Source organism: Scyliorhinus canicula, chromosome 14 (assembly GCF_902713615.1).
Source record: "Scyliorhinus canicula chromosome 14, sScyCan1.1, whole genome shotgun sequence".
In the NCBI taxonomy this organism is placed as follows: Eukaryota; Metazoa; Chordata; class Chondrichthyes; order Carcharhiniformes; family Scyliorhinidae; genus Scyliorhinus; species Scyliorhinus canicula.
The window spans coordinates 65,310,751-65,329,721 of record NC_052159.1 but is presented as its reverse complement, the minus strand read 5'-3'; the positions used below and the strand labels follow the sequence as shown (position 1 = coordinate 65,329,721).

General features: G+C 50.5%; 1 protein-coding gene across 1 annotated transcript in view; it reads left to right on the top strand.

The window, feature by feature from the left end:
- LOC119977223 overlaps positions 1 to 18,971 on the top strand; it is a 29,639-nt gene that overhangs the window by 6,593 nt on the left and 4,075 nt on the right. Inside the window, exons 3-4 of the mRNA XM_038817939.1 lie at positions 2,735 to 2,952; positions 3,046 to 3,160. Coding sequence (XP_038673867.1) covers positions 2,796 to 2,952; positions 3,046 to 3,160 — 272 coding nt within the window. The 5' untranslated portion in view covers positions 2,735 to 2,795. The remainder of the gene's footprint in view (positions 1 to 2,734; positions 2,953 to 3,045; positions 3,161 to 18,971) is intronic.

Genomic DNA, 18,971 nt, shown 5'->3' with positions numbered 1-18,971 from the left:
ATAGAATTTTGGACAATTTGTCATGGCCAATCCACCCAACCTGCACATCTTTGGACTGTGGGAGGAAACCGGAGTACCCGGAGGAAACCCACGCAGTCACGGGGAGGATGTGCAGACTCCACACAGACAGTGACCCAAGTCGAAATCGAACTGGGGACCCTGGAGCTGTGAAGCAATTGTGCTACCCACAATGCTACCGTGCTGCCCTTAAGAAGTTAACCTACACTCCCTTATTCTACCCTAATCCAAGTACCTATCCAATAGCCGTTTGAAGGTCCATAAATTTTCCGACTCAACTACTACCACAGGCAGTGCATTCCATGCCCCCACTACTCTCTGGGTAAAGAACCTACCTCTGACATCCCCTCTATATCTTCCACCATTTATCTTAAATTTATGTCCCCTTGTAATGGTGTGTTCCACCCGGGGAAAAAGTCTCTGACTATCTACTCTATCTATTCCCCTGATCATCTTATAAACCTCTATCAAGTCGCCCCTCATCCTTCTCCGTTCCAATGAGAAAAGGCCCAGCACCCTCAATCTTTCCTCGTATGACCTACTCTCCATTCCAGGCAACATCCTGGTAAATCTCCTCTGCACCTTTTCCAAAGCTTCCACATCCTTCCTAAAATGAGGTGACCAGAACTGCACACAGTACTCCAAATGTGGCCTGACCAAGGTTTTGTACAGCTGCATCATCACCTCATGGCTCTTAAATTCAATCCCTCTGCTAATGAACGCTAGCACACCATAGGCCTTCTTCACAGCTCTATCCACTTGAGTGGCAACTTTCAAAGAACAATGAACATAGACCCCAAGATCTCTCTGCTCCTCCACATTGCCAAGAACCCTACCATTAACCCTGTATTCCGCATTCAGATTTGTCCTTCCAAAATGGACAACCTCACACTTGTCAGGGTTAAACTCCATCTGCCACTTCTCAGCCCAGCTCTGCATTCTATCTATGTCTCTTTGAAGCCGACAACAGCCCTCCTCACTATCCACAACTCCACCAATCTTCGTATCATCTGCAAATTTACTGACCCACCCTTCAACTCCCTCATCCAAGTTGTTAATGAAAATCACAAACAGCAGAGGACCCAGAACTGATCCCTGCGGTACGCCACTGATAACTGGGCTCCAGGCTGAATATTTGCTATCCACCACAACTCTCTGTCTTCTATCGGTGAGCCAGTTTGTTATCCAACTGGCCAAATTTCCCACTATCCCATGCCTCCTTACTTTCTGCATAAGCCTACCATGGGGAACCTTATCAAATGCCTTACTAAAATCCATGTACACTACATCCACTGCTTTACCTTCATCCACATGCTTGGTCACCTCCTCAAAGAATTCAATAAGACTTGTAAGGCAAGACCTACCCCTCACAAATCCGTGCTGACTATCCCTAATCAAGCAATGCCTTTCCAGATGCTCAGAAATCCTATCCCTCAGTACCCTTTCCATTACTTTGCCTACCACCGAAGTAAGACTAACTGGCCTGTAATTCCCAGGGTTATCCTTATTCCCTTTTTTGAACAGGGGCACGACATTCGCCACTCTCCAATCCTCTGGTACCACCCCTGTTGACAGCGAGGACGAAAAGATCATTGCCAACGGCTCTGCAATTTCATTTCTTGCTTCCCATAGAATCCTTGGATATGTCTAAAATATATGGACGGATCATGGGGGAAGAGTAGGTCTTGGTGGATGAGATGAAGACCAGGTGGGAGGAGCTAGGACCCATTTTGGAGGAGGAGGTGTGGAGTGAGTCCCTTTGTGGGGTGAATGCTACATCATCCTATGTGAGGTTGAGCTTGATACAACTGAAGGTGGTGTTTACGGCGCATCTCACCAGGTCCAGGATGATTTTTTGAGGGGGTTGAGGATAAGTGTGAGCAATGTTCGAAAGGGCCTGCTCACCATCTGCCCCATGTTCTGGTCCTGTTCCAAGCTAGTGGGTTTTTGGGGGTCCTTTTACTGCACCATATCGGCAATCCTGACTATTGACTTAGAGCCCTGTCCGTTAGTCACTGTATTTGGGGTGTCGGACCAATCAGAGTTGAGGACGGGGGCGAACACTTTGGCATTCACATCGCTGCTGGCCTGGCAATGGATACCGCTGAGCTGGAAGTAGGCGAGGCCACCCAGTGCCGAAGCATGGTTGGGTGATTTGATGGAACTCTTTTACCTCAAGAGGTCAAGTTCAAGGTGAAGGGGTCGAAAAGTGGGTTCTATCATTGATGGCAGCCATTTCTTTTTCACTTTAAGGATTTGGTTACTGTTAGTTGTTATTGGAGGTGAAGGGTGGGGAGGTTGGTGAAGGGGAGGATTGTTCTGGGTGGCATTCCTGTTACTGTTGTTCTTATATTTTTCTGATATATGTGTTGGTATCATTGTGTTTTGTTAAAATTTTGATAACAAATGTTAAAATTTTAATAATAATATTGTTAAAAAAATAATTAATGGGAATTTATTGAATCACTGAACAGTTCACTGCTTTTTCACTACTAAAGATAATAAATGTACATGCATCATTTTGTTTTCTTAAATTGCATAAGTTAATTATTAATTCATACCAGAATCAAATACATGTACATTTATTTTGATATTAGAAACATTAATACTACATGAGAAAACATTTATTTGAAACATTCTAATATGTGTTAAAAATTATCGCTATAATCATGTTCTGAGAAACATATATTTATCCTCCATCATGTTGCGCACTCAGGAGCCGGTCTGGATGTGTGATGTCATGCAAGTGATGGGCATGATCTGGTCTGTTCTCTTGTATGGCATTGGCCATGGCATTGCATCTCAGTGACTTACTCTTTGGGCCAGCTCGCCCATCACTTCCAGGACACATAGTGATTCGCAGACATAAGAACAAAGGAAAAGCTGGAGAAACTTGGGCAGCATTGGTGCAGAGAAACAGTGTTAATGCTTCAGGTGATGACATTTCATCAGAACCTTCTTTTTATTTATCCCTATTTCAGATTTTCAGAATCCACAGTATTTTGCTTTTGTATTAATGGTCTGCAGATCACACTTTGAGAAACACTGGACTAAATTATCATTCAGAATTCAGAACCAGGCAGAACGTGGTAAATAATTGGAAAACAAGGGAAACGTTGATTAGAGGACAAGACTGCAAGCTGTAAGTCAAACTTTGAACATTTATCCCTGAGGCAAGACACCACAACTAATATAATCTGCTAATGGTTCATGCATCTTAAGAATTGTTTTTAGAATATTGTGTGTAATATGTACCTTTTAGAACAAATGGTTTGTGGTTACTACAACAAAACCACAATGCATACTAAGCTGACATGGCTATTTTCCTCACCGCATCATTGTGAAATCAGAATGACTAATCCAATAACATGCTCCAGATATTTCACCAAATCGTGCAATAATATTTCTAGTATAGTACATGAACCAGAACATACCAATGGGCACATTCTGCATTGCCATTTCCTCGAGTACCACTATTACGGGCCTATAACCCAATGCTCTTGGTTATTATTTCAAACCTTATTTTTTTCAATCTTTTTGTTGATAATGTGCATCCTTCTGTTCTGACTCCCAATTTCTGAAAGCAGTACAGTTGGTTGGCGAATTGAAGCAGAGACATCATGACTCTTGATTGCTTCGATGTCACACGTAGATCTACAGTAACATGAATGGATCGAGTATTTTGGTTCTTATTTTATTATTCAGTCACGGGATGTGAGCTTTGCTAGCTGGATCAGCATTGATTGCCCTAATTGCCCTTGAGAAAGTGGGTGGTGAGCTGCCTTCTTGAACCGCTGCATTCCCTGTGGTGTAGGTACACCCACAGTGCTGTTCGGGAGGGAGTTCCAGGATTTTAACCCAGTGAGTGAAGGAACGACTATATATTTCCAAGTCAATTTGGTGAGTGGCTTGGAGGGGAACTTGCAGATGGTAGTGTTTCCATATACAATGGTTAGCACTGCTGTCTCATCAGCGCCGGGGACCCGGGTTCAATTCCAACCTCGGGTAGCTGTCTGTGTGGAGTTTGCACATTCTACTCGTGTCTGCGTAGGTTTCCTCTGGTCGTCCAATTTCCACCCACAGCCTAAAGATGTGTAGGTGAGGTGAATTGGCCATGTTAAATTGCCCCTTGGTGTCCAAAGGTCAGGTTAGGTGCAATTACAGGGTTACGGGGATAGGGTGGAGGATTAGACCTCGGTAGTGTGCTCTTTCAGAGGGTCGGTGCAGACTCAATGGGCCAAGTGGCTTCCTTCTGCACTATAGGGATTTGCTGTGGAAGAAGTTGGTAATGGTTTGTACCATATATGGTACTGTGGAGTAGTCTTATCGTACCAGATTCCTTAAAATGTGTTATGGGAGTGAGAGCACCACAAGACAAAAATGTCAGGGAAAAGAAGAACTGAACTGACATGTCTATGGCCTTCAACAGTTCACCAATACTATGGGTTTCCTCTGGGGAAACGCAATCCAAGTCCCGCTAGTCATACAAGGTCCTATAGAAAACAGGAATGCACCTAGACTGACCCTGTGCCATGTACAATGGACAGCAAATCCAGGCAATCCTCGTTATATCATTGCTCATATTTATTGTTCTGGTAGAGGGTTCAGGTTGTGATTATGTACCAAAAGATATAAGGAAGTGCTCAGCCCGCATGGTCACCTGGTGAATAATGCATCATGCAGCTCAGTTACGTGATAATGATTGGAGGTATGATGCTCTTGGGTGTATACAGTTCATCTTAAACATTTTCCCTGCTGAGTGTGAGCATACATCACATGCCTGAAAAGAGTTTTAAGATTGTGTGCTCAATTGACATGGTTGAATAGTAAATGTGGAACAGATTGGTAATGGTTTGTGGCATATATGGTAGTGCAGAGTAGTCTTATCTTGCCAGGCTCCTTAAAATACGGCAGCTTCTGCATCTATGCTCAACTCCTGCAGGTAGTGTATGCAAAAATTAAATGTCCCTCCAAGAGTTGGGTTTGGATGGGGGCGGCAGGTGATCAGGCAGAAAATGCAGAATAGAGATCCCAACGCTTACCCACCTTCCTCTGATTTAGTTTGGGGTAGGACAGCCTAGAGAATTCGGACAGCACAGTAGCACAAGTGGATAGCACTGTGGCTTCACAGCGCCAGGGTCCCAGGTTCGATTCCCCGCTGGGTCCCTGTCTGTGCGGAGTCTGCACGTTCTCCCAGAATCTGCGTGAGTTTCCTCCGGGCGCTCCGGTTTCCTCCCACAGTCCAAAGATGTGCAAGTTAGGTGGATTGGCCATGATAAATTGCCCTTAGTGACCAAAAAGGTTAGGAGGGGTTATTGGGTTACGGGATTGGGTGGAAGTGAGGGCTTAAGTGGGTCGGTGCAGACTCGATGGGCTGAATGGCCTCCTTCTGCACTGAATTTATGTTCTAGAATGGTCTTCCTGCCTGGAAGCCAATTGAGGAGGCTCTTAAGTAGCCATGCAAGGGCCACATCCCACAGTTAGTGGTTAATCAGTGCCAGACAAGGGCCACAGAAACTGGGCCAACTGCAAGGAAAACTCTAGCAGGGTAGGCCTGAGGCCCAGCTGATTGTGGTGAGTCCTTCCTTGTTGGACATTGTGCCTAATGGAAGTACCCACCAGAGGAATGCAGGGCCCAGGAATAAGAACACCTTCTGGCCTTTAAACCAACCCTCATCCTCATCCCTTGATGCGGTCTCCTTGTCATCTGTCTCCAGGGACTCTAACATTGATCCGTAGTGTTGGCTGCTTTGCAGGATCTGCAGTGGCCACTATTCCTGGTGGTACTGCCAATCTCTACTTAGCAGACAGGTCTCTGAAGCAGGGCATCTGACACGCACCAGAAATGCCCCTCTCAGGAGGGCGGAAGCCCAACAGAAGGCAGGAAACTGTCCGATTGGGAAAGGCAACAGGGGTTGTCGCCAGTTTTCCAGTCAGTGGGCGGGCCCCCATTGCTATTAACTTCAGCTCATTGAGTCCAACCTTCACCTGTTGCCTGGAATGGTAAACAACTGTTGTTGAAATGTCAAACAGGGCAATTGTCCTTGCAATCACCTCATGCATTAACTTGTTTATCTGCCAGCACCAAATATCTCCTGGTATAATATCACAACACTTCACCATGTGCTGCTAAAATGTTGCTTTGTCTTGATCTCTGATTGGTGCTTCCTCTCTAACCCCTCACCTTTTCAAAGGCTCACAAATGCTCAATGCACAACTATTCACCTTGAAACGTGAAAACCCCAGATATTGCAAATCCTACCTTAGTCTAGCTGCCTGGACAATGTCAATACCATGAATGCTGTTGTGAATAATTAAACAAATAAGTTGACTGTAACTTGCCAAAGCTCCTTTGACAGAACTTCCCAAACCTGTGACCTGACCACCTCGAAGGACAAGGGCAGCACATGCATGACAACACCATCACCTGTAAGTTCCCAAAACCACACAGTATCCTGACATGGAAATATATCACCATTCCTTCACTGTCTCTGGGTCAAAACCCTGGGTCTACTGTAGCCATGTAAAATGGCCACCTGCATGGGAATTGTGGTCAATTTGGGACACAGACAGGTACATAGCCTCTGTGTATTGTGCAAAGAAACCAGATTTGGCTGAAACTTGTATCTATTAAGAGTCGATCATCATTTCCCCCAGGACAATAGAGTTTGAATCAAGGAGTTACAACAGTAGCAGACTAACCGCCGCCACCCCCCCCCCCCCCCTTATTTGGAAAGGCCTACGTGCCTGGGACAATGATAGCTGGCACCCACCCAGCTATTGAGGTATCCGCCCTTAATTGGCTGAGATCGATGAGGGTGATCGAAAACCTTATTGATCCGTTGGACCCGGAGTAAGGACCACCCAAATGGGCGCGAAAGAGACGAAAGATAAAATGCCCGGCGCACTAGAGATCGATCTCTTTTGGGACCGCCCTGTGTGCGACCAACTACAGTAGAACAACCAAGTTCAAGGACCCGTGACTATTCCTGAAGGACGAGCCCAGCTGAGACGAACCCAACCACTTCCAAACCGACCACGTGGATCCGGATAAAGGCCTTATCTCGCACAGTGCCGGTCACTCAAAGTTAAGTAAAGGTCATCTTAGTCATGAGGTGTAGTTTAGTACGAAGCCACGTGTGTTATTGCATAGAGATACAAGTCTTGTGCTATTAATAAACTGTGTTTTTGAGCTAACATATTGGTTGTGTGGTCATTTGGTCGATATAAGAAACAGCTTGTGGTTCACCCCAAAGTAAAGAAGGCAACATTTCTTGGCGACTCTGACAGGACCTCGATTAGAAGTGCCTCTGTTACTCCGAGGGATCCCACAACTTTGAATTAAATTGGGGAAAGAGAACGAACCTCAAGAGTAAGTTTCATATCGACCAAATAACCGAATTTCGGAAGTGTGCACTAACTGCATGCGTAACTATCAGGGAAGGGTAAGGTAAACTCGTCAGACTTGCATGCAAATCTGGAGGGATTGTGAACCGGAGTATAGCCGTAAGCCGTACCTGGTGTTTTATCGACTCCTTATTTCCCCCCGTTCCAAATTTTAAGTAGAGAAGAGATGGCAGCGCAGATGATAGAGAAGTTGACGAACGCACAGCAGCAATCCGAGGTTACAGTAGTTGACAAATCAGAGCAGTGCCCCATATGGGAGGATGTGTTGAGAAAGTATTTCAAGGAGAAAGAATGGCCCCTTTAGTCGAATTTTTGTGCAAACACCGAGACAGGTCCAGGAAAGATAGGTCAGACTTGGTAGGAGAATCTTTGTGCGATATATAAGAAAAATGCAGCAAAGTTTAGAAAGCCAATGGCAATAGTGTGCTGCTTGGCACAGTTGTGATGCACCAAGGAGGTCGTCGAGATGCTCCGCAGACAGTTAGTAAAGAAGGAAGAAGGGAATGAGGAAACAGTAAGAAAGCGAGAAAATTATTGAGGAACTCCGGGAAGAAGTTAGCCGCTGAAGACAGGGAAATTGCCGATGTTAAATGCGCCCACCAGTCTTGCACAGTACACCTTAGCAGCTTTCAGACCCAGTACGACAGGGCCTATCAGCGCGCAGTCTTGGTAAGAGAGGAGATTGAACACTAGGTCACCCGATTAACAAAGAAATGCGCCGATTTACAGGCAGTTTTAAGAGCGCTCCACCAGCGAAAGATAGACAAGCTCCAGTCGTTACTTTCAGTTCAGAATGGGTTTATGTGTGCCTACGGGACAGATGAGACAGATGAGGAAGCGATGGTAGACTGGGAAGAGTTAACTGAAAGCATGCAAATGTATGTTAAAGAAACGGAAAGTCAAAAGCAGCCGCCACGCATCCTAAAAGGAAAGGCACCAGCCGCACCAGCAGGCCGGGCTGCACAGGTCGCACCAACCCCCACAACTGCCCTGACACCCACGAATCCGGTCACCACGGAAAAAAGGATAAGGGATCAGGCAGGTTCAGATATCACCTACATCACCCCACTTTTGGTAACTCAGTTAAGGGACGCTTGCAGTAAAATCACTCCATTTCAGCCCACCGCAGACCTGCATAGCTTCTTTGAGGAGTGCACCAACAAAAGGTTATGTACGGATTAGATAAGAGGGAGAAAGTTAAATTAATAGCAATGAGCCTCAGCCAGTCGGTAAGGTCAGCTTTGCCGGACCCCCAAAACGTAGGAGGCGGAACTCTGGAGGAAATGAAGGCCACAATATTAGATGCTATCGGATACAACAAAGGGGATCCGGTAGAGGGTTTGAACAGATGCAGGCAAAAGAAAGCGGAACATCTGACCGCCTTTGCTGGTCGCCTCTGGATACATTTCAAGGCAGTATACGGAAACTTAGACCGCGCTCACCTCGATGAGGAAGATACCACTAAATGGTCCCATACATTAGTTTCACATGCCACGGAAGCAGGTAAAAGGGCTTTCATGGATTATGACCCGGCACATACCACGCATAATGAGATTTGGGTACTTAGATGCCTATCCAGGGCATGGGAACAGTCACTTCAGGATCAGATGGACCAGAACGGAATAGAAGCCGCAATGTACCCAGTCAGAACTAGCCAGGAACCCGCATGGACAAATGTGGGCAGAAGAGAGGAACATTACCCCCGAGAACAGTACCCCAGAGCACAAGCCCCATCCCATGCACCATGAGGTTCATGTTACAATTGTGGGCAAGTAGGACATTTTGCCCACGATTGCAGACAAAATCCCCCACACCACCAACCCCCCAACAGCCCAACTCCCTACGCAGAAACAATAGGCCAGCCGTGACAGCTAAAAGGCAATGCTCGCCCCATGCATAACGTAAACGCCCGTTCAGATAACCTCGCTTATAACTCCGCAGATTGACGGTGTCCAGAGTCTCCAACATGGGTCTGTGACACGTGCTGTAGTCACAGGCACAGTTCGGGGACATGCAGTTGATTTTCTTTGGGATACAGAAGGATCCCGAACTACACTAAACTCCGCAAACCTATTCCAAAAAACACCCTTGCCCACTACAGATACCATCACACTCAGTGGATTCCAAGGCCACATACAAGAGGGATACATCACAGCCTCTATATCCACCCAAATATAAAATGTAGCCACTACCCACCCTGTTGTTCTAGTAGACCTCCCCCCAACTGCAAAACACATCCTCAGCATAGACTTTTTAAAAAAAAATAACTTTTATTCAAAATTTTCATACTATAAATAACAGAAAGGAAAAATAGAAACCCCCCCCACTCCCGCCCCTTTACACAAATAATAAAACAACAAGAACAAAAGTGCATAAATAAACAAATAAACGTTAGCCAGTAAACAATAGTAAATCCCCAACCAAACACGAACGGGGGGGGGGGGGGGGGGGGGGGGGGGGGGGGGGTAGAGGACACCCCTGCCTCGTTCCTCGGTATAGCCAGAAATATTCCGACCTCCTCCTGTTCGTGGCCACACTCGTCACCGGGGCCTCGTACAGCAGCCTCACCCAGCTGACGAACCCCTCCCTGAACTCAAACCTCCTCAACACCTCCCACAGGTACCCCCATTCCACCCTATCAAAGGCATTCTCCGCGCCATAGCCGCCACTATCTCCGCCTCCCCCTCCACCACCAGCATCATAATTACATTCAGGAGCCTACGTATGTTGGTATTCAACTACCTCCCTTTCACAAAACCCGTCTGATCCTCGTGTATGACCCCCAGAACACAGTCTTCGATCCTCATGGCCAATGTCTTTGCTAGCAGCTTCGCATCCACATTAAGGAGTGAAATCGGCCTATACGACCCACACTATAAGGGGTCCTTGTCCCGCTTCAGAATTAGAGAAATCAGCGCCCTAGACATCATTGGGGGCAGGATCCCTTGCCTCATTGAAAGTCCTTACCAGCAGCGGGCCCAACAGGTCCACATACTTCCTATAGAATTCCACCAGGAACCCATCTGGCCCTGGTGCCTTCCCCGCCTGCATACTCCCTAGTCCCTTGACCAGTTCCTCCACCCAACCGGCGCCCCCAGCCCCGCCACCTGCCCCTCCTCTACCCTCGGGAACCTCAGCCGGTCCAGAAAGCGACCCATCCCGCCCTCCTCCGATGAGGGCTCAGATCAATACAGTCCCTCATAGAAGTCCCTGAAGACCCATTAATACCCACTGCACTTCGCACCGTGCTCCCCCCTCCCTCCCTCCCTCCCTCACGCCCTTGATCTCCCTCGCTGCCTCCCGCTTCCGAAGCTGGTGTGCCAGCATCCGGCTAGCCTTCTCTCCGTACTCGTACACCGCACCTTGCACCTTCCTCCACTGCACCTCCACCTTCCTGGTGAACTACAGGTCAAACTCGGCCTGGAGGCTGCGTCGTTCCTTAAGTAATCCCTCCTCAGGGGCCTCTGAGTACCTCCTATCCACCCTTACCATCTCCCCCACTAGCCTCTCCCTCTCTCTCCTCTCCTTCCCCTCTTTGTGAGCCCTAATGGAGATCAGCTCTCCCCTGACCACCGCCTTCAGCACCTCCCAGACCACCCCTACCTGCACCTCCCCGTTATCATTGGCCTCCAGGTACCTCTCTATAAAGACCCGGACCCGCCCGCTCACCTCCTCGTCCGCCAACAACCCCACCTCCAAGCGCCACAGCGGGCGCTGGTCCCGCTCCTCCCCCAGCTCGAGGTCTACCCAATGCAGGGCATGGTCAGAGATGGCTATCGCCAAATACTTTGTGTCCTCCAACCTCAGAATCAGCGCCCTGCTCATTACAAAAAAGCCAATCCGAGAGTAGGCCTTCTGGACATGGGAGAATGAGAATTCCCTAGCCCCCGGCCTCGTAAACCTCCACGGATCCACTCCCCCCATCTGGTCCATAAACCCCCCTTGGCCGCCGCCGGCTTCCTGCCCGCTCTAGACCGAGAGCGATCCAATGCCGGATCCAGCACCATGTTGAAGTCCCCCCCCATTATCAAGCTTCCTGTCTCCAAGTCCGGGATCCGGCCCAACCTGCGCCGCATGAACCTCGCGTCGTCCCAATTCAGGGCGTATACATTTACCAAGACAACCTGCACCCCCTGCAGATTACCACTCACCATCGCATACCTACCTCCATTGTCTGCCACGATGCTCAATGCCTCAAACAACACCCGCTTCCCCATCAAAATCACCAACCCCCAATTTTTTGCATTCAGCCCCGAATGGAACACCAGCCCTACCTACCCTTTCTCAGCCTTACCTGATCTGCCACCCGCTGATGCGCTTCCTGGACCATGACATCTGCCTTCAGCCCCTTCAAGTGCCCGAACACACGGGCCCGTTTGACCAGCCCATTCAGGCCTCTTACGTTCCAGGTTATCAACTGGATCAGGGGGCTGCCCCCCCCCCCCCCCTCCCCTCCCCTCCCCCGCCCCCCACCCCCCCCCCCCCCCCCCCCAGCCGATTAGCCATAACCCTTCCTAGGCCAGCCACGTGCCGGTGCCCCCCGCACTTCCCGTTCCCCCCAGCGGCAGACCCACGCCCCGACCTCCTCTACAGACTTTAGGTCCCCCTTGGCCATTCCAGCAGCAACCCGGTACCCCCCCCCACCCACCCCCCCAGCCAGGTCTCCCCCTAGCTGCATTGCTCCCCCCATTGCAATCCCGTGAGTCAGTCGACTCCTGCTGACCCCGGCCACTCCCGCCGCTCCATCCCCTTCCACTCAGCGCGGGAAAAAGCCCGCGCTTTCCAGCACTGGCCCCACCCCTTTCCACCCTTAGTGCGGGAATAAGCCCGCGCCTTCCACTCACCCGACCCGGCCCCCTCTGGCATTGCTCCCTTTCCAGGCCCAGTACCACGTCTCCTGGCTCGGGCCTCCCCCTCCGCGGGGCCCCATCCCCATTTCCAGCCACCGACGCCCACATGCTTTTACCTGCCCCCCCCCCCCCCCCCCCCCCCCCACGAACCCACCCGACAGACAGAAAATAAACATTGCCCAACCTGACCACAAAATCCCCCCAAAACACAACACAACATTCCCAACCATCCCTCCTCAGCGTCCCCTCATCCCCGGTCCTCAATCCGAGTCCAGCATTTCGGCCTGAATAAAGGTCCACGCCTCCTCCGGCGTCTCGAAATAATGGTGACAGTCCCTGTAGGTGTCCCACAGTCGCGCCGGCTGCAACATGCCGAACTTCACCCCTCTCCGGTGCAGCACCGCCTTAGCCCGATTGTACCCGGCCCGCTTCTTAGCCACCTCCGTGCTCCAGTCCTGATAAATCTGGACCTCTGCATTCTCCCACCTGCTGCTCCGCTCTTTCTTGGCCCACCTTAACACACATTCTCTGTCCGCGAACCGGTGGAACCGCACCAGCACCACCCGCGGCCAGCACTCGATGGGCCCCAGGGGCCCCTGGAAGGTCCCCGCGCCCATCAGTGTGTTCAACATGGTGACCACGTAGGCACCCACATCCGATCCTTCCAGCCCCTCCAGGAGATCCAGAATCCGCAGATTCTTTCTTCTCGACCGGTTCTCCATGTCCTCGAACTTCGCCTGCCATTTGTTATGGAGCGCCTCGTGCGCCTGCACCTTCACTGCCAGGCCCAAGATCTCGTCCTCATTCTCCGAGACCTTTTGCCGGACCTCCCGGATCTCGGCCCCTTGGGCCGTCTGGGTCTCAAGCAACTTGTTAATTGACGCCTTCATCGGCTTCAGCAGCTCTGCCTTCAGCTCCGTGAAACAGCGCTAGAGAAACCCCTGCTGCTCCGGTGACCACTGCGCCTATGCTGCCTGGTCTCCACCCGCCGCCATCTTGCTCTTCCTCCCTCGCACCTTTCTCTGCTCCAATTCCACTTTTTTCACCGCTCCACCCCTGGTCCAATCCAAACAGTGCTGGGAGAATATTGCTGTCCCCTTCCCACACTGGGAATCATCAAAAAAGTACCATTGGGGGCCCTAAAAAGAGCCCAAAAGTCCGTGCGACTTAGCTCCGCATAGCCACAACCGGAACAGGCATAGACTTTATGAACTCACATTACCTCTCCTTCGACCTCATAAACAAGTGTGTCTGGCGAATGTCCAAGACAGTGAGAGTCCCTGCCACACTCTCAGTAGGAGATTATGAATACAGGGTTTGGTCAGTGGGGACTATTGGTTTAACCCTTCGGCAATTAGCACAGGCGACACCATTAGATGGGTATTAGCCACACACAAAGGTGCGTTTACCCAACACAAGCATAAGCGGGCACATTCGAGGTACGATTATGATCTCAGGTCCTGACCCCAAACCACAGAAACAGTATGGATTTCCACAGCAGGCTGAGGGCGAAATTTTAAAGGTAATTAACAGTCTGTTAAAGCAAGGGGCGATTCGACCCGTAGCTTCCACTAATAATGTCCCGATTTGGCCAGTAAAGAAACCAGACGGTTCATGGCGACTCACCATTGACTACCGCGAACTAAACAAAGGTACCTCTTTAACAGCACCCACCATTGCCATGAGTCCCACGACCATGATTAAGCAGGGAGTGCAAGCAAAGTATTTAATCGTTCTGGATATCAGCAATGGTTTTTGGTCCATTCCCCTAGATCGCGCTTTCCAGTATAAATTCGCATTCACTTTTCAAGGACAACAGTACACGTGAACATGTCTCCCCCAGGGCTTCCATAATTCCCCCTCCATTTTCCACAGACAGCTAGCTGCTGGTCTTTCCAAATTCTCCCACTCCGAATGCCTAATTCAGTATGTAGACGGCCTGCTCCTGCAAACCGATACTAGGGAAGAGCACGTGGCTCTACTGGCCAAATTACTAATCCTGCTCCAGTCCATCGGATGCAAGGTAAACCCCAAAAAGGCACAGACATTGAGGGAAAGGGTACTTTATTTAGGCACCACTATTACACACGGCAGACGTGAAATTCAACAAAAACGAATTGACTCCATTGTGAACTTGCCCCTACCCTGCAATGTAAGTGCATTCCGCTCATTTCTCGGTTTAGTGGGATACTGCAGAAATTATATAGATAGTTTTGCCACCAAGGCTGCCCCGCTCTCAGAACTTCTGAAAAAGAACACCCCATGGAATTGGCTTCCCCAACACACAGACGCCATAGACAATTTAAACTCGCCCTAGGTACAGCTCCCGCTTTACAAGTCCCTGACCTCGCCTTGCCCTCCGCCATAGAAGTAGCAATCACTGACCGAACCCTCTCAGCAGTGCTCCTACAGGAACACCACGACCGATTAGGGCTGGTAACCCATGCCTATTGAGTTTTAGACCCCGTAAAACAAAGATTTTCTGCCTGTGAACGACGCTTGCTTGCTGTCTTCTGGGCAATGCATACCAGCTGTGGAGATATGAGTGGTTGCACTGCCATTGGTGCAGAGCATTGGTTCCCCATTGGCTCTGGCTGGTCATGTGCCTCTCGTCTGATTGGCTGAGAAGTCATGTGACTGCTCACCAATTGATCGAGAGGCAAGTAGACCCCGCCTCCGAGGCGGGGTATAAGTACCCAGGTTTCCCGGCGGTCGTCCTTTCTCTGTAGTCGACCACCGGGCTAACAACTAGCTGATTAAAGCCACAGTTTGGATCTTCATCGTGTCTCGCGTCCAATTGATGGTACATCACCAGCCTCTCTGAACAGGGGCCGGAATGTGGCGACTAGGGGCTTTACACAGTAACTTCATTTGAAGTCTACTTGTGACAATAAGCGATTTTCATTTCATTTCATTTCATTCAGTCCAGTACTTTGCCTACATTATAGGCCTCAGCCCAGTCACGATATTAACTGAGCACACCCCCACCCAACTGTTGTTAGATGGCAAACTAATGGATGGTTCAATTAGTCAGTTCAAAGCAGCTCGCTTTAAACTCAAAGCACTCTTATTACAAGGCAGGGATATTTCTGTGAAACGCACCAAGACCCACACGTTCTTAGCAGACAGTTTAGAATATGCAGGGACCCCACACGAATGTCAGGTAATTGCAGGCACACACCCCACAGGACCCTTTGTTCCCAAATCATTACAACCACGTGCAAACGGTGAGACACAAAGTTCCCAAGACACAGGGGACACAGTAAAGATCTATGTAGGTGGCTCCTCCACTGTTGAGGATGGAATAAGAATCACAGGCTGCGGGATTTACATGGAGGACTCACAGGGACGCCCACTCAAAGAGGTATCTTTAAAATTACCCGACCACTTGGGTTCGCAGGCAGCCGAACTGGCAGCCGTGGCTTATGTAATCGACCACCCAGACTCCTTTCCAACGCCTGCGGACTTACACTCCAACAGTTTGTATGTCTGCAACAGTCTAACAGAATTTCTTCCCCGATGGGAATCTCGAGGTTTTGTATCCGCCGACGGAAAACCACTACCCTCCGCCCCATTCCTGAAACATATTTTTTTAAAAGCCACTGGCCGCACGTAATAGTGTTAAAGGACAGAATTCATGTGGTCCCCACCCAAGACGTAAACCAGTTAACCTACCAATTCCGTGATGGACACGGACATCAGGGACTAGACACAACCATTGCCCATTTAAGACCCTTGTGCTGGTGGCCCGAATTAAAAAGCGATGTCACAGATTATGGTGAAAATTGCCTCATTTGCGCCCAGAACAATCCAGAAGATTATGCAAAGAAGGGGCAATTAAGACATACTCGTTTTGAAGAAAGGACAAATCTGCAAATTGATTACATTGGTCCCCTCCCTCCATGCAGAAACGGTTTCACGTACATGCTAGTCGTCATAGATACATTTACAAAATGGGTAGAAGCATCCCCCACGCGTTCAAACACAGCAAAGGCCACCGCTAAAATTTTGACCCAACAGATCTTTACGCGCTGGGATCTCCACACAGCATTGAGTCAGATCAAGGTTCCCACTTCACCAGCAGAGTAATGCAAAACGTTATGACCATTTTTGGTATCAAACAAAAATTCCACATGGCCTACCACCCCCCAGTCCAGCGGCATAGTGGAGCGCATGAACTGCACTTTAAAAATGACCATTAGGAATACAGTAAGAAAGACTTCCGGTTGCGGCAATGCGGAGCTAAGTCGCACGTTCGGTAGCTCCAGCTATTTTTGGACTTTCGGGCTCTTTTAAGGGCCCGTAGCGGTGCTGATTCGGCTTTTCCCCGGGTGGGAACGCGGCCACTGTGCTCAGCGGCCGGTGGATGGGCTGGACTCGCAGTGGAGCAGTTAAAAAGTCGACTTTGCAGCAGAAGAAGGTGCGAGGCAGAAAAAACAAGATGGCGGCGGGCGGGGAACCGGCAGCATGGCAGCAGTGGGCGCGGGAGCAGCAGGAGCTGCTTCAGCGCTCCTTCAAGGAGCTGAAAGCGGAGATTCTGGAGCCGTTTAAGGCCTCGCTGGACAAGCTTTTGGTGACTCAGACGGCTCAGGCTGTAGAGATTCGTAAGTTGCAGCAAAAGGCCTCGGAGAACGAGGACGAGCTCTTAGGCCTGGAAGTGGAGGTGGAGTCGCACGAGGCGCTTCATAAGAAATGGTTGGCGAGGATGGAGGAGATGGAGAACCGCTCCCGCCGGAAGAACCTGCGGATTTTGGGCCTCCCGGAGGGGCTGGAAGGTTCGGATTTGGGGTCCTATGTGGTCATGATGCTGAACTCGTTGATGGGTGCAGTGTCGTTCCGGGGACCCCTGGAGCTGGAGGGTGCCCATCGAGTGCTGCTGCGGAATCCCAGGCCGAACGAGCCACGCAGGGCGGTGCTGGTCCGCTTTCATCACTTGGTCGACCGCGAGTGCGTGTTGAGGTGGGCAAAGAAGGAAAGGAGCAGCAGGTGGGAGAATGCGGACATTAGGATTTACCAGGACTGGAGCGCGGAGGTGGCGAAGAGAAGGGCCGGCTTCAATCGAACGAAAGGACTGCTTCACAGGAAGGGGGTGAAGTTTGGCCTGTTACAGCCGGCTCGCCTCTGGGTCACTTACAAGGACTGCCAGCTCTACTTTGACTCTCCGGAGGAGGCCTGGGCTTTCGTCCAGGCAGAGAAATTGGACTCTGACTGAGAACTGGGGGGGCTGGGGGAAGATGTACATTGTTTGGAGGCTCTGTCCTCCTTGATATCCTTTTGCATATATTGACTGTGTTGGATGTTGCATTTTCATTGTTCTGAGTGTTCTGATTTTTCGTCTTCTGGGGCTGTTATTTATCCACCGTGGTGCTTTTTAGTTTTCTTTCCACTGGTGGGGTGTTGGGGAGCAGTTTGAGGTCCCGTGGGGTCATGTGCCCGTCTTTTTCCCACGTGTGGGGTTGGGGGGCGGGATTCGGGATGGAAGCGCGGACTTTCTTCCTGCGCTGGAGGAGTAGGGGGCAGGGCCGGCATTGGGAGGGGGGGATTGAAAACTGAAAAACTGAAAACTGAAAATCGCGTATTGTCACGAGTAGTCTTCAATGAAGTTACTGTGAAAAGCCCCTAGTCGCCACATTCCGGCGCCTGTCCGGGGAGGCTGGTACGGGAATCGAACCGTGCTGCTGGCCTGCTTGGTCTGCTTTAAAAGCCAGCGATTTAGCTCAGTGAGCTAAACCAGCCCCTGGTTTGATTGGTGGTTGTGTTGCATTCGGGGTGGGGGGGGGGGGGGGTCGGTGGTACGGCGGGAGTAGCCGGGGTCAGCAGGAGTCGGCTGACTTACGGAAGTACAATGTTAGGGGTGGCGCAGCTAGGGGGTCCTAGCTTGGGGGGTGGGGGGTAGGGGGGTTCGGGGGGGGGGGGGTATGGGGCTCTGGGTTGCTGCTGCAGGGGCTGTATGGAAACGGCTGGTGGGGGGGGCGGTTGGGGGGGGGGGGGGGTTGGGGGGGGTCTGCCACCCTGGGGAACGGGTTTGGGGGGCTCCTGGGCACGGGCTGAGCTGAGGGAGAGCTCTGGCTGATCGGCGCAGAGGGAGGCGGAAGACCCCCCAGATTTGGTTGGTCACATGCCAAGGGGATGCCAGAGGTCCTGAGGATACTCGAGGAGTTTGGGGACTTTACGGGTTACAAGCTCACCTGGGGGGCCATGCATAGGCTTAACTTTTCGAGGCTGGTGGAGCAGATAGAAGGAGAGTTCAGGAGGTGGGATGCGCTGCTGCTCTCGTTGGCGGGCAGGTTCCTGTCGATTAAGATGACAGTGCTCCCGAGGTTTTTGTTCCTTTTCCAGTGCCTCCCCATATTGAACCCAAAGGCTTTTTTCAAAAGGGTGAATAAGTCCATTCTCGGGTTTGTGTGGACGCGGAAGGCCCCGAGTGTAAGGAGGGTATTCTTGGAGCGAAGAAGGGTGGTAGGGGGTTTGGCGTTGCCCAACATGTGTGGGTATTACTGGGCGGCGAATGTGGCAATGATTCGCAGGTGGGTGACGGAGGGGGAAGGTGACGCGTGGAAGAGATTGGAGGTTGCGTCCTGTGTGGGCACGAGTCTGGAGGCTTTGGTGACAGCCCCACTTCCACTCCCCCCGGCAAAGTACTCCACGAGTCCAGTAGTGGTGGCGTCCCTCAAAATCTGGGGGCAGTGGAGGCGG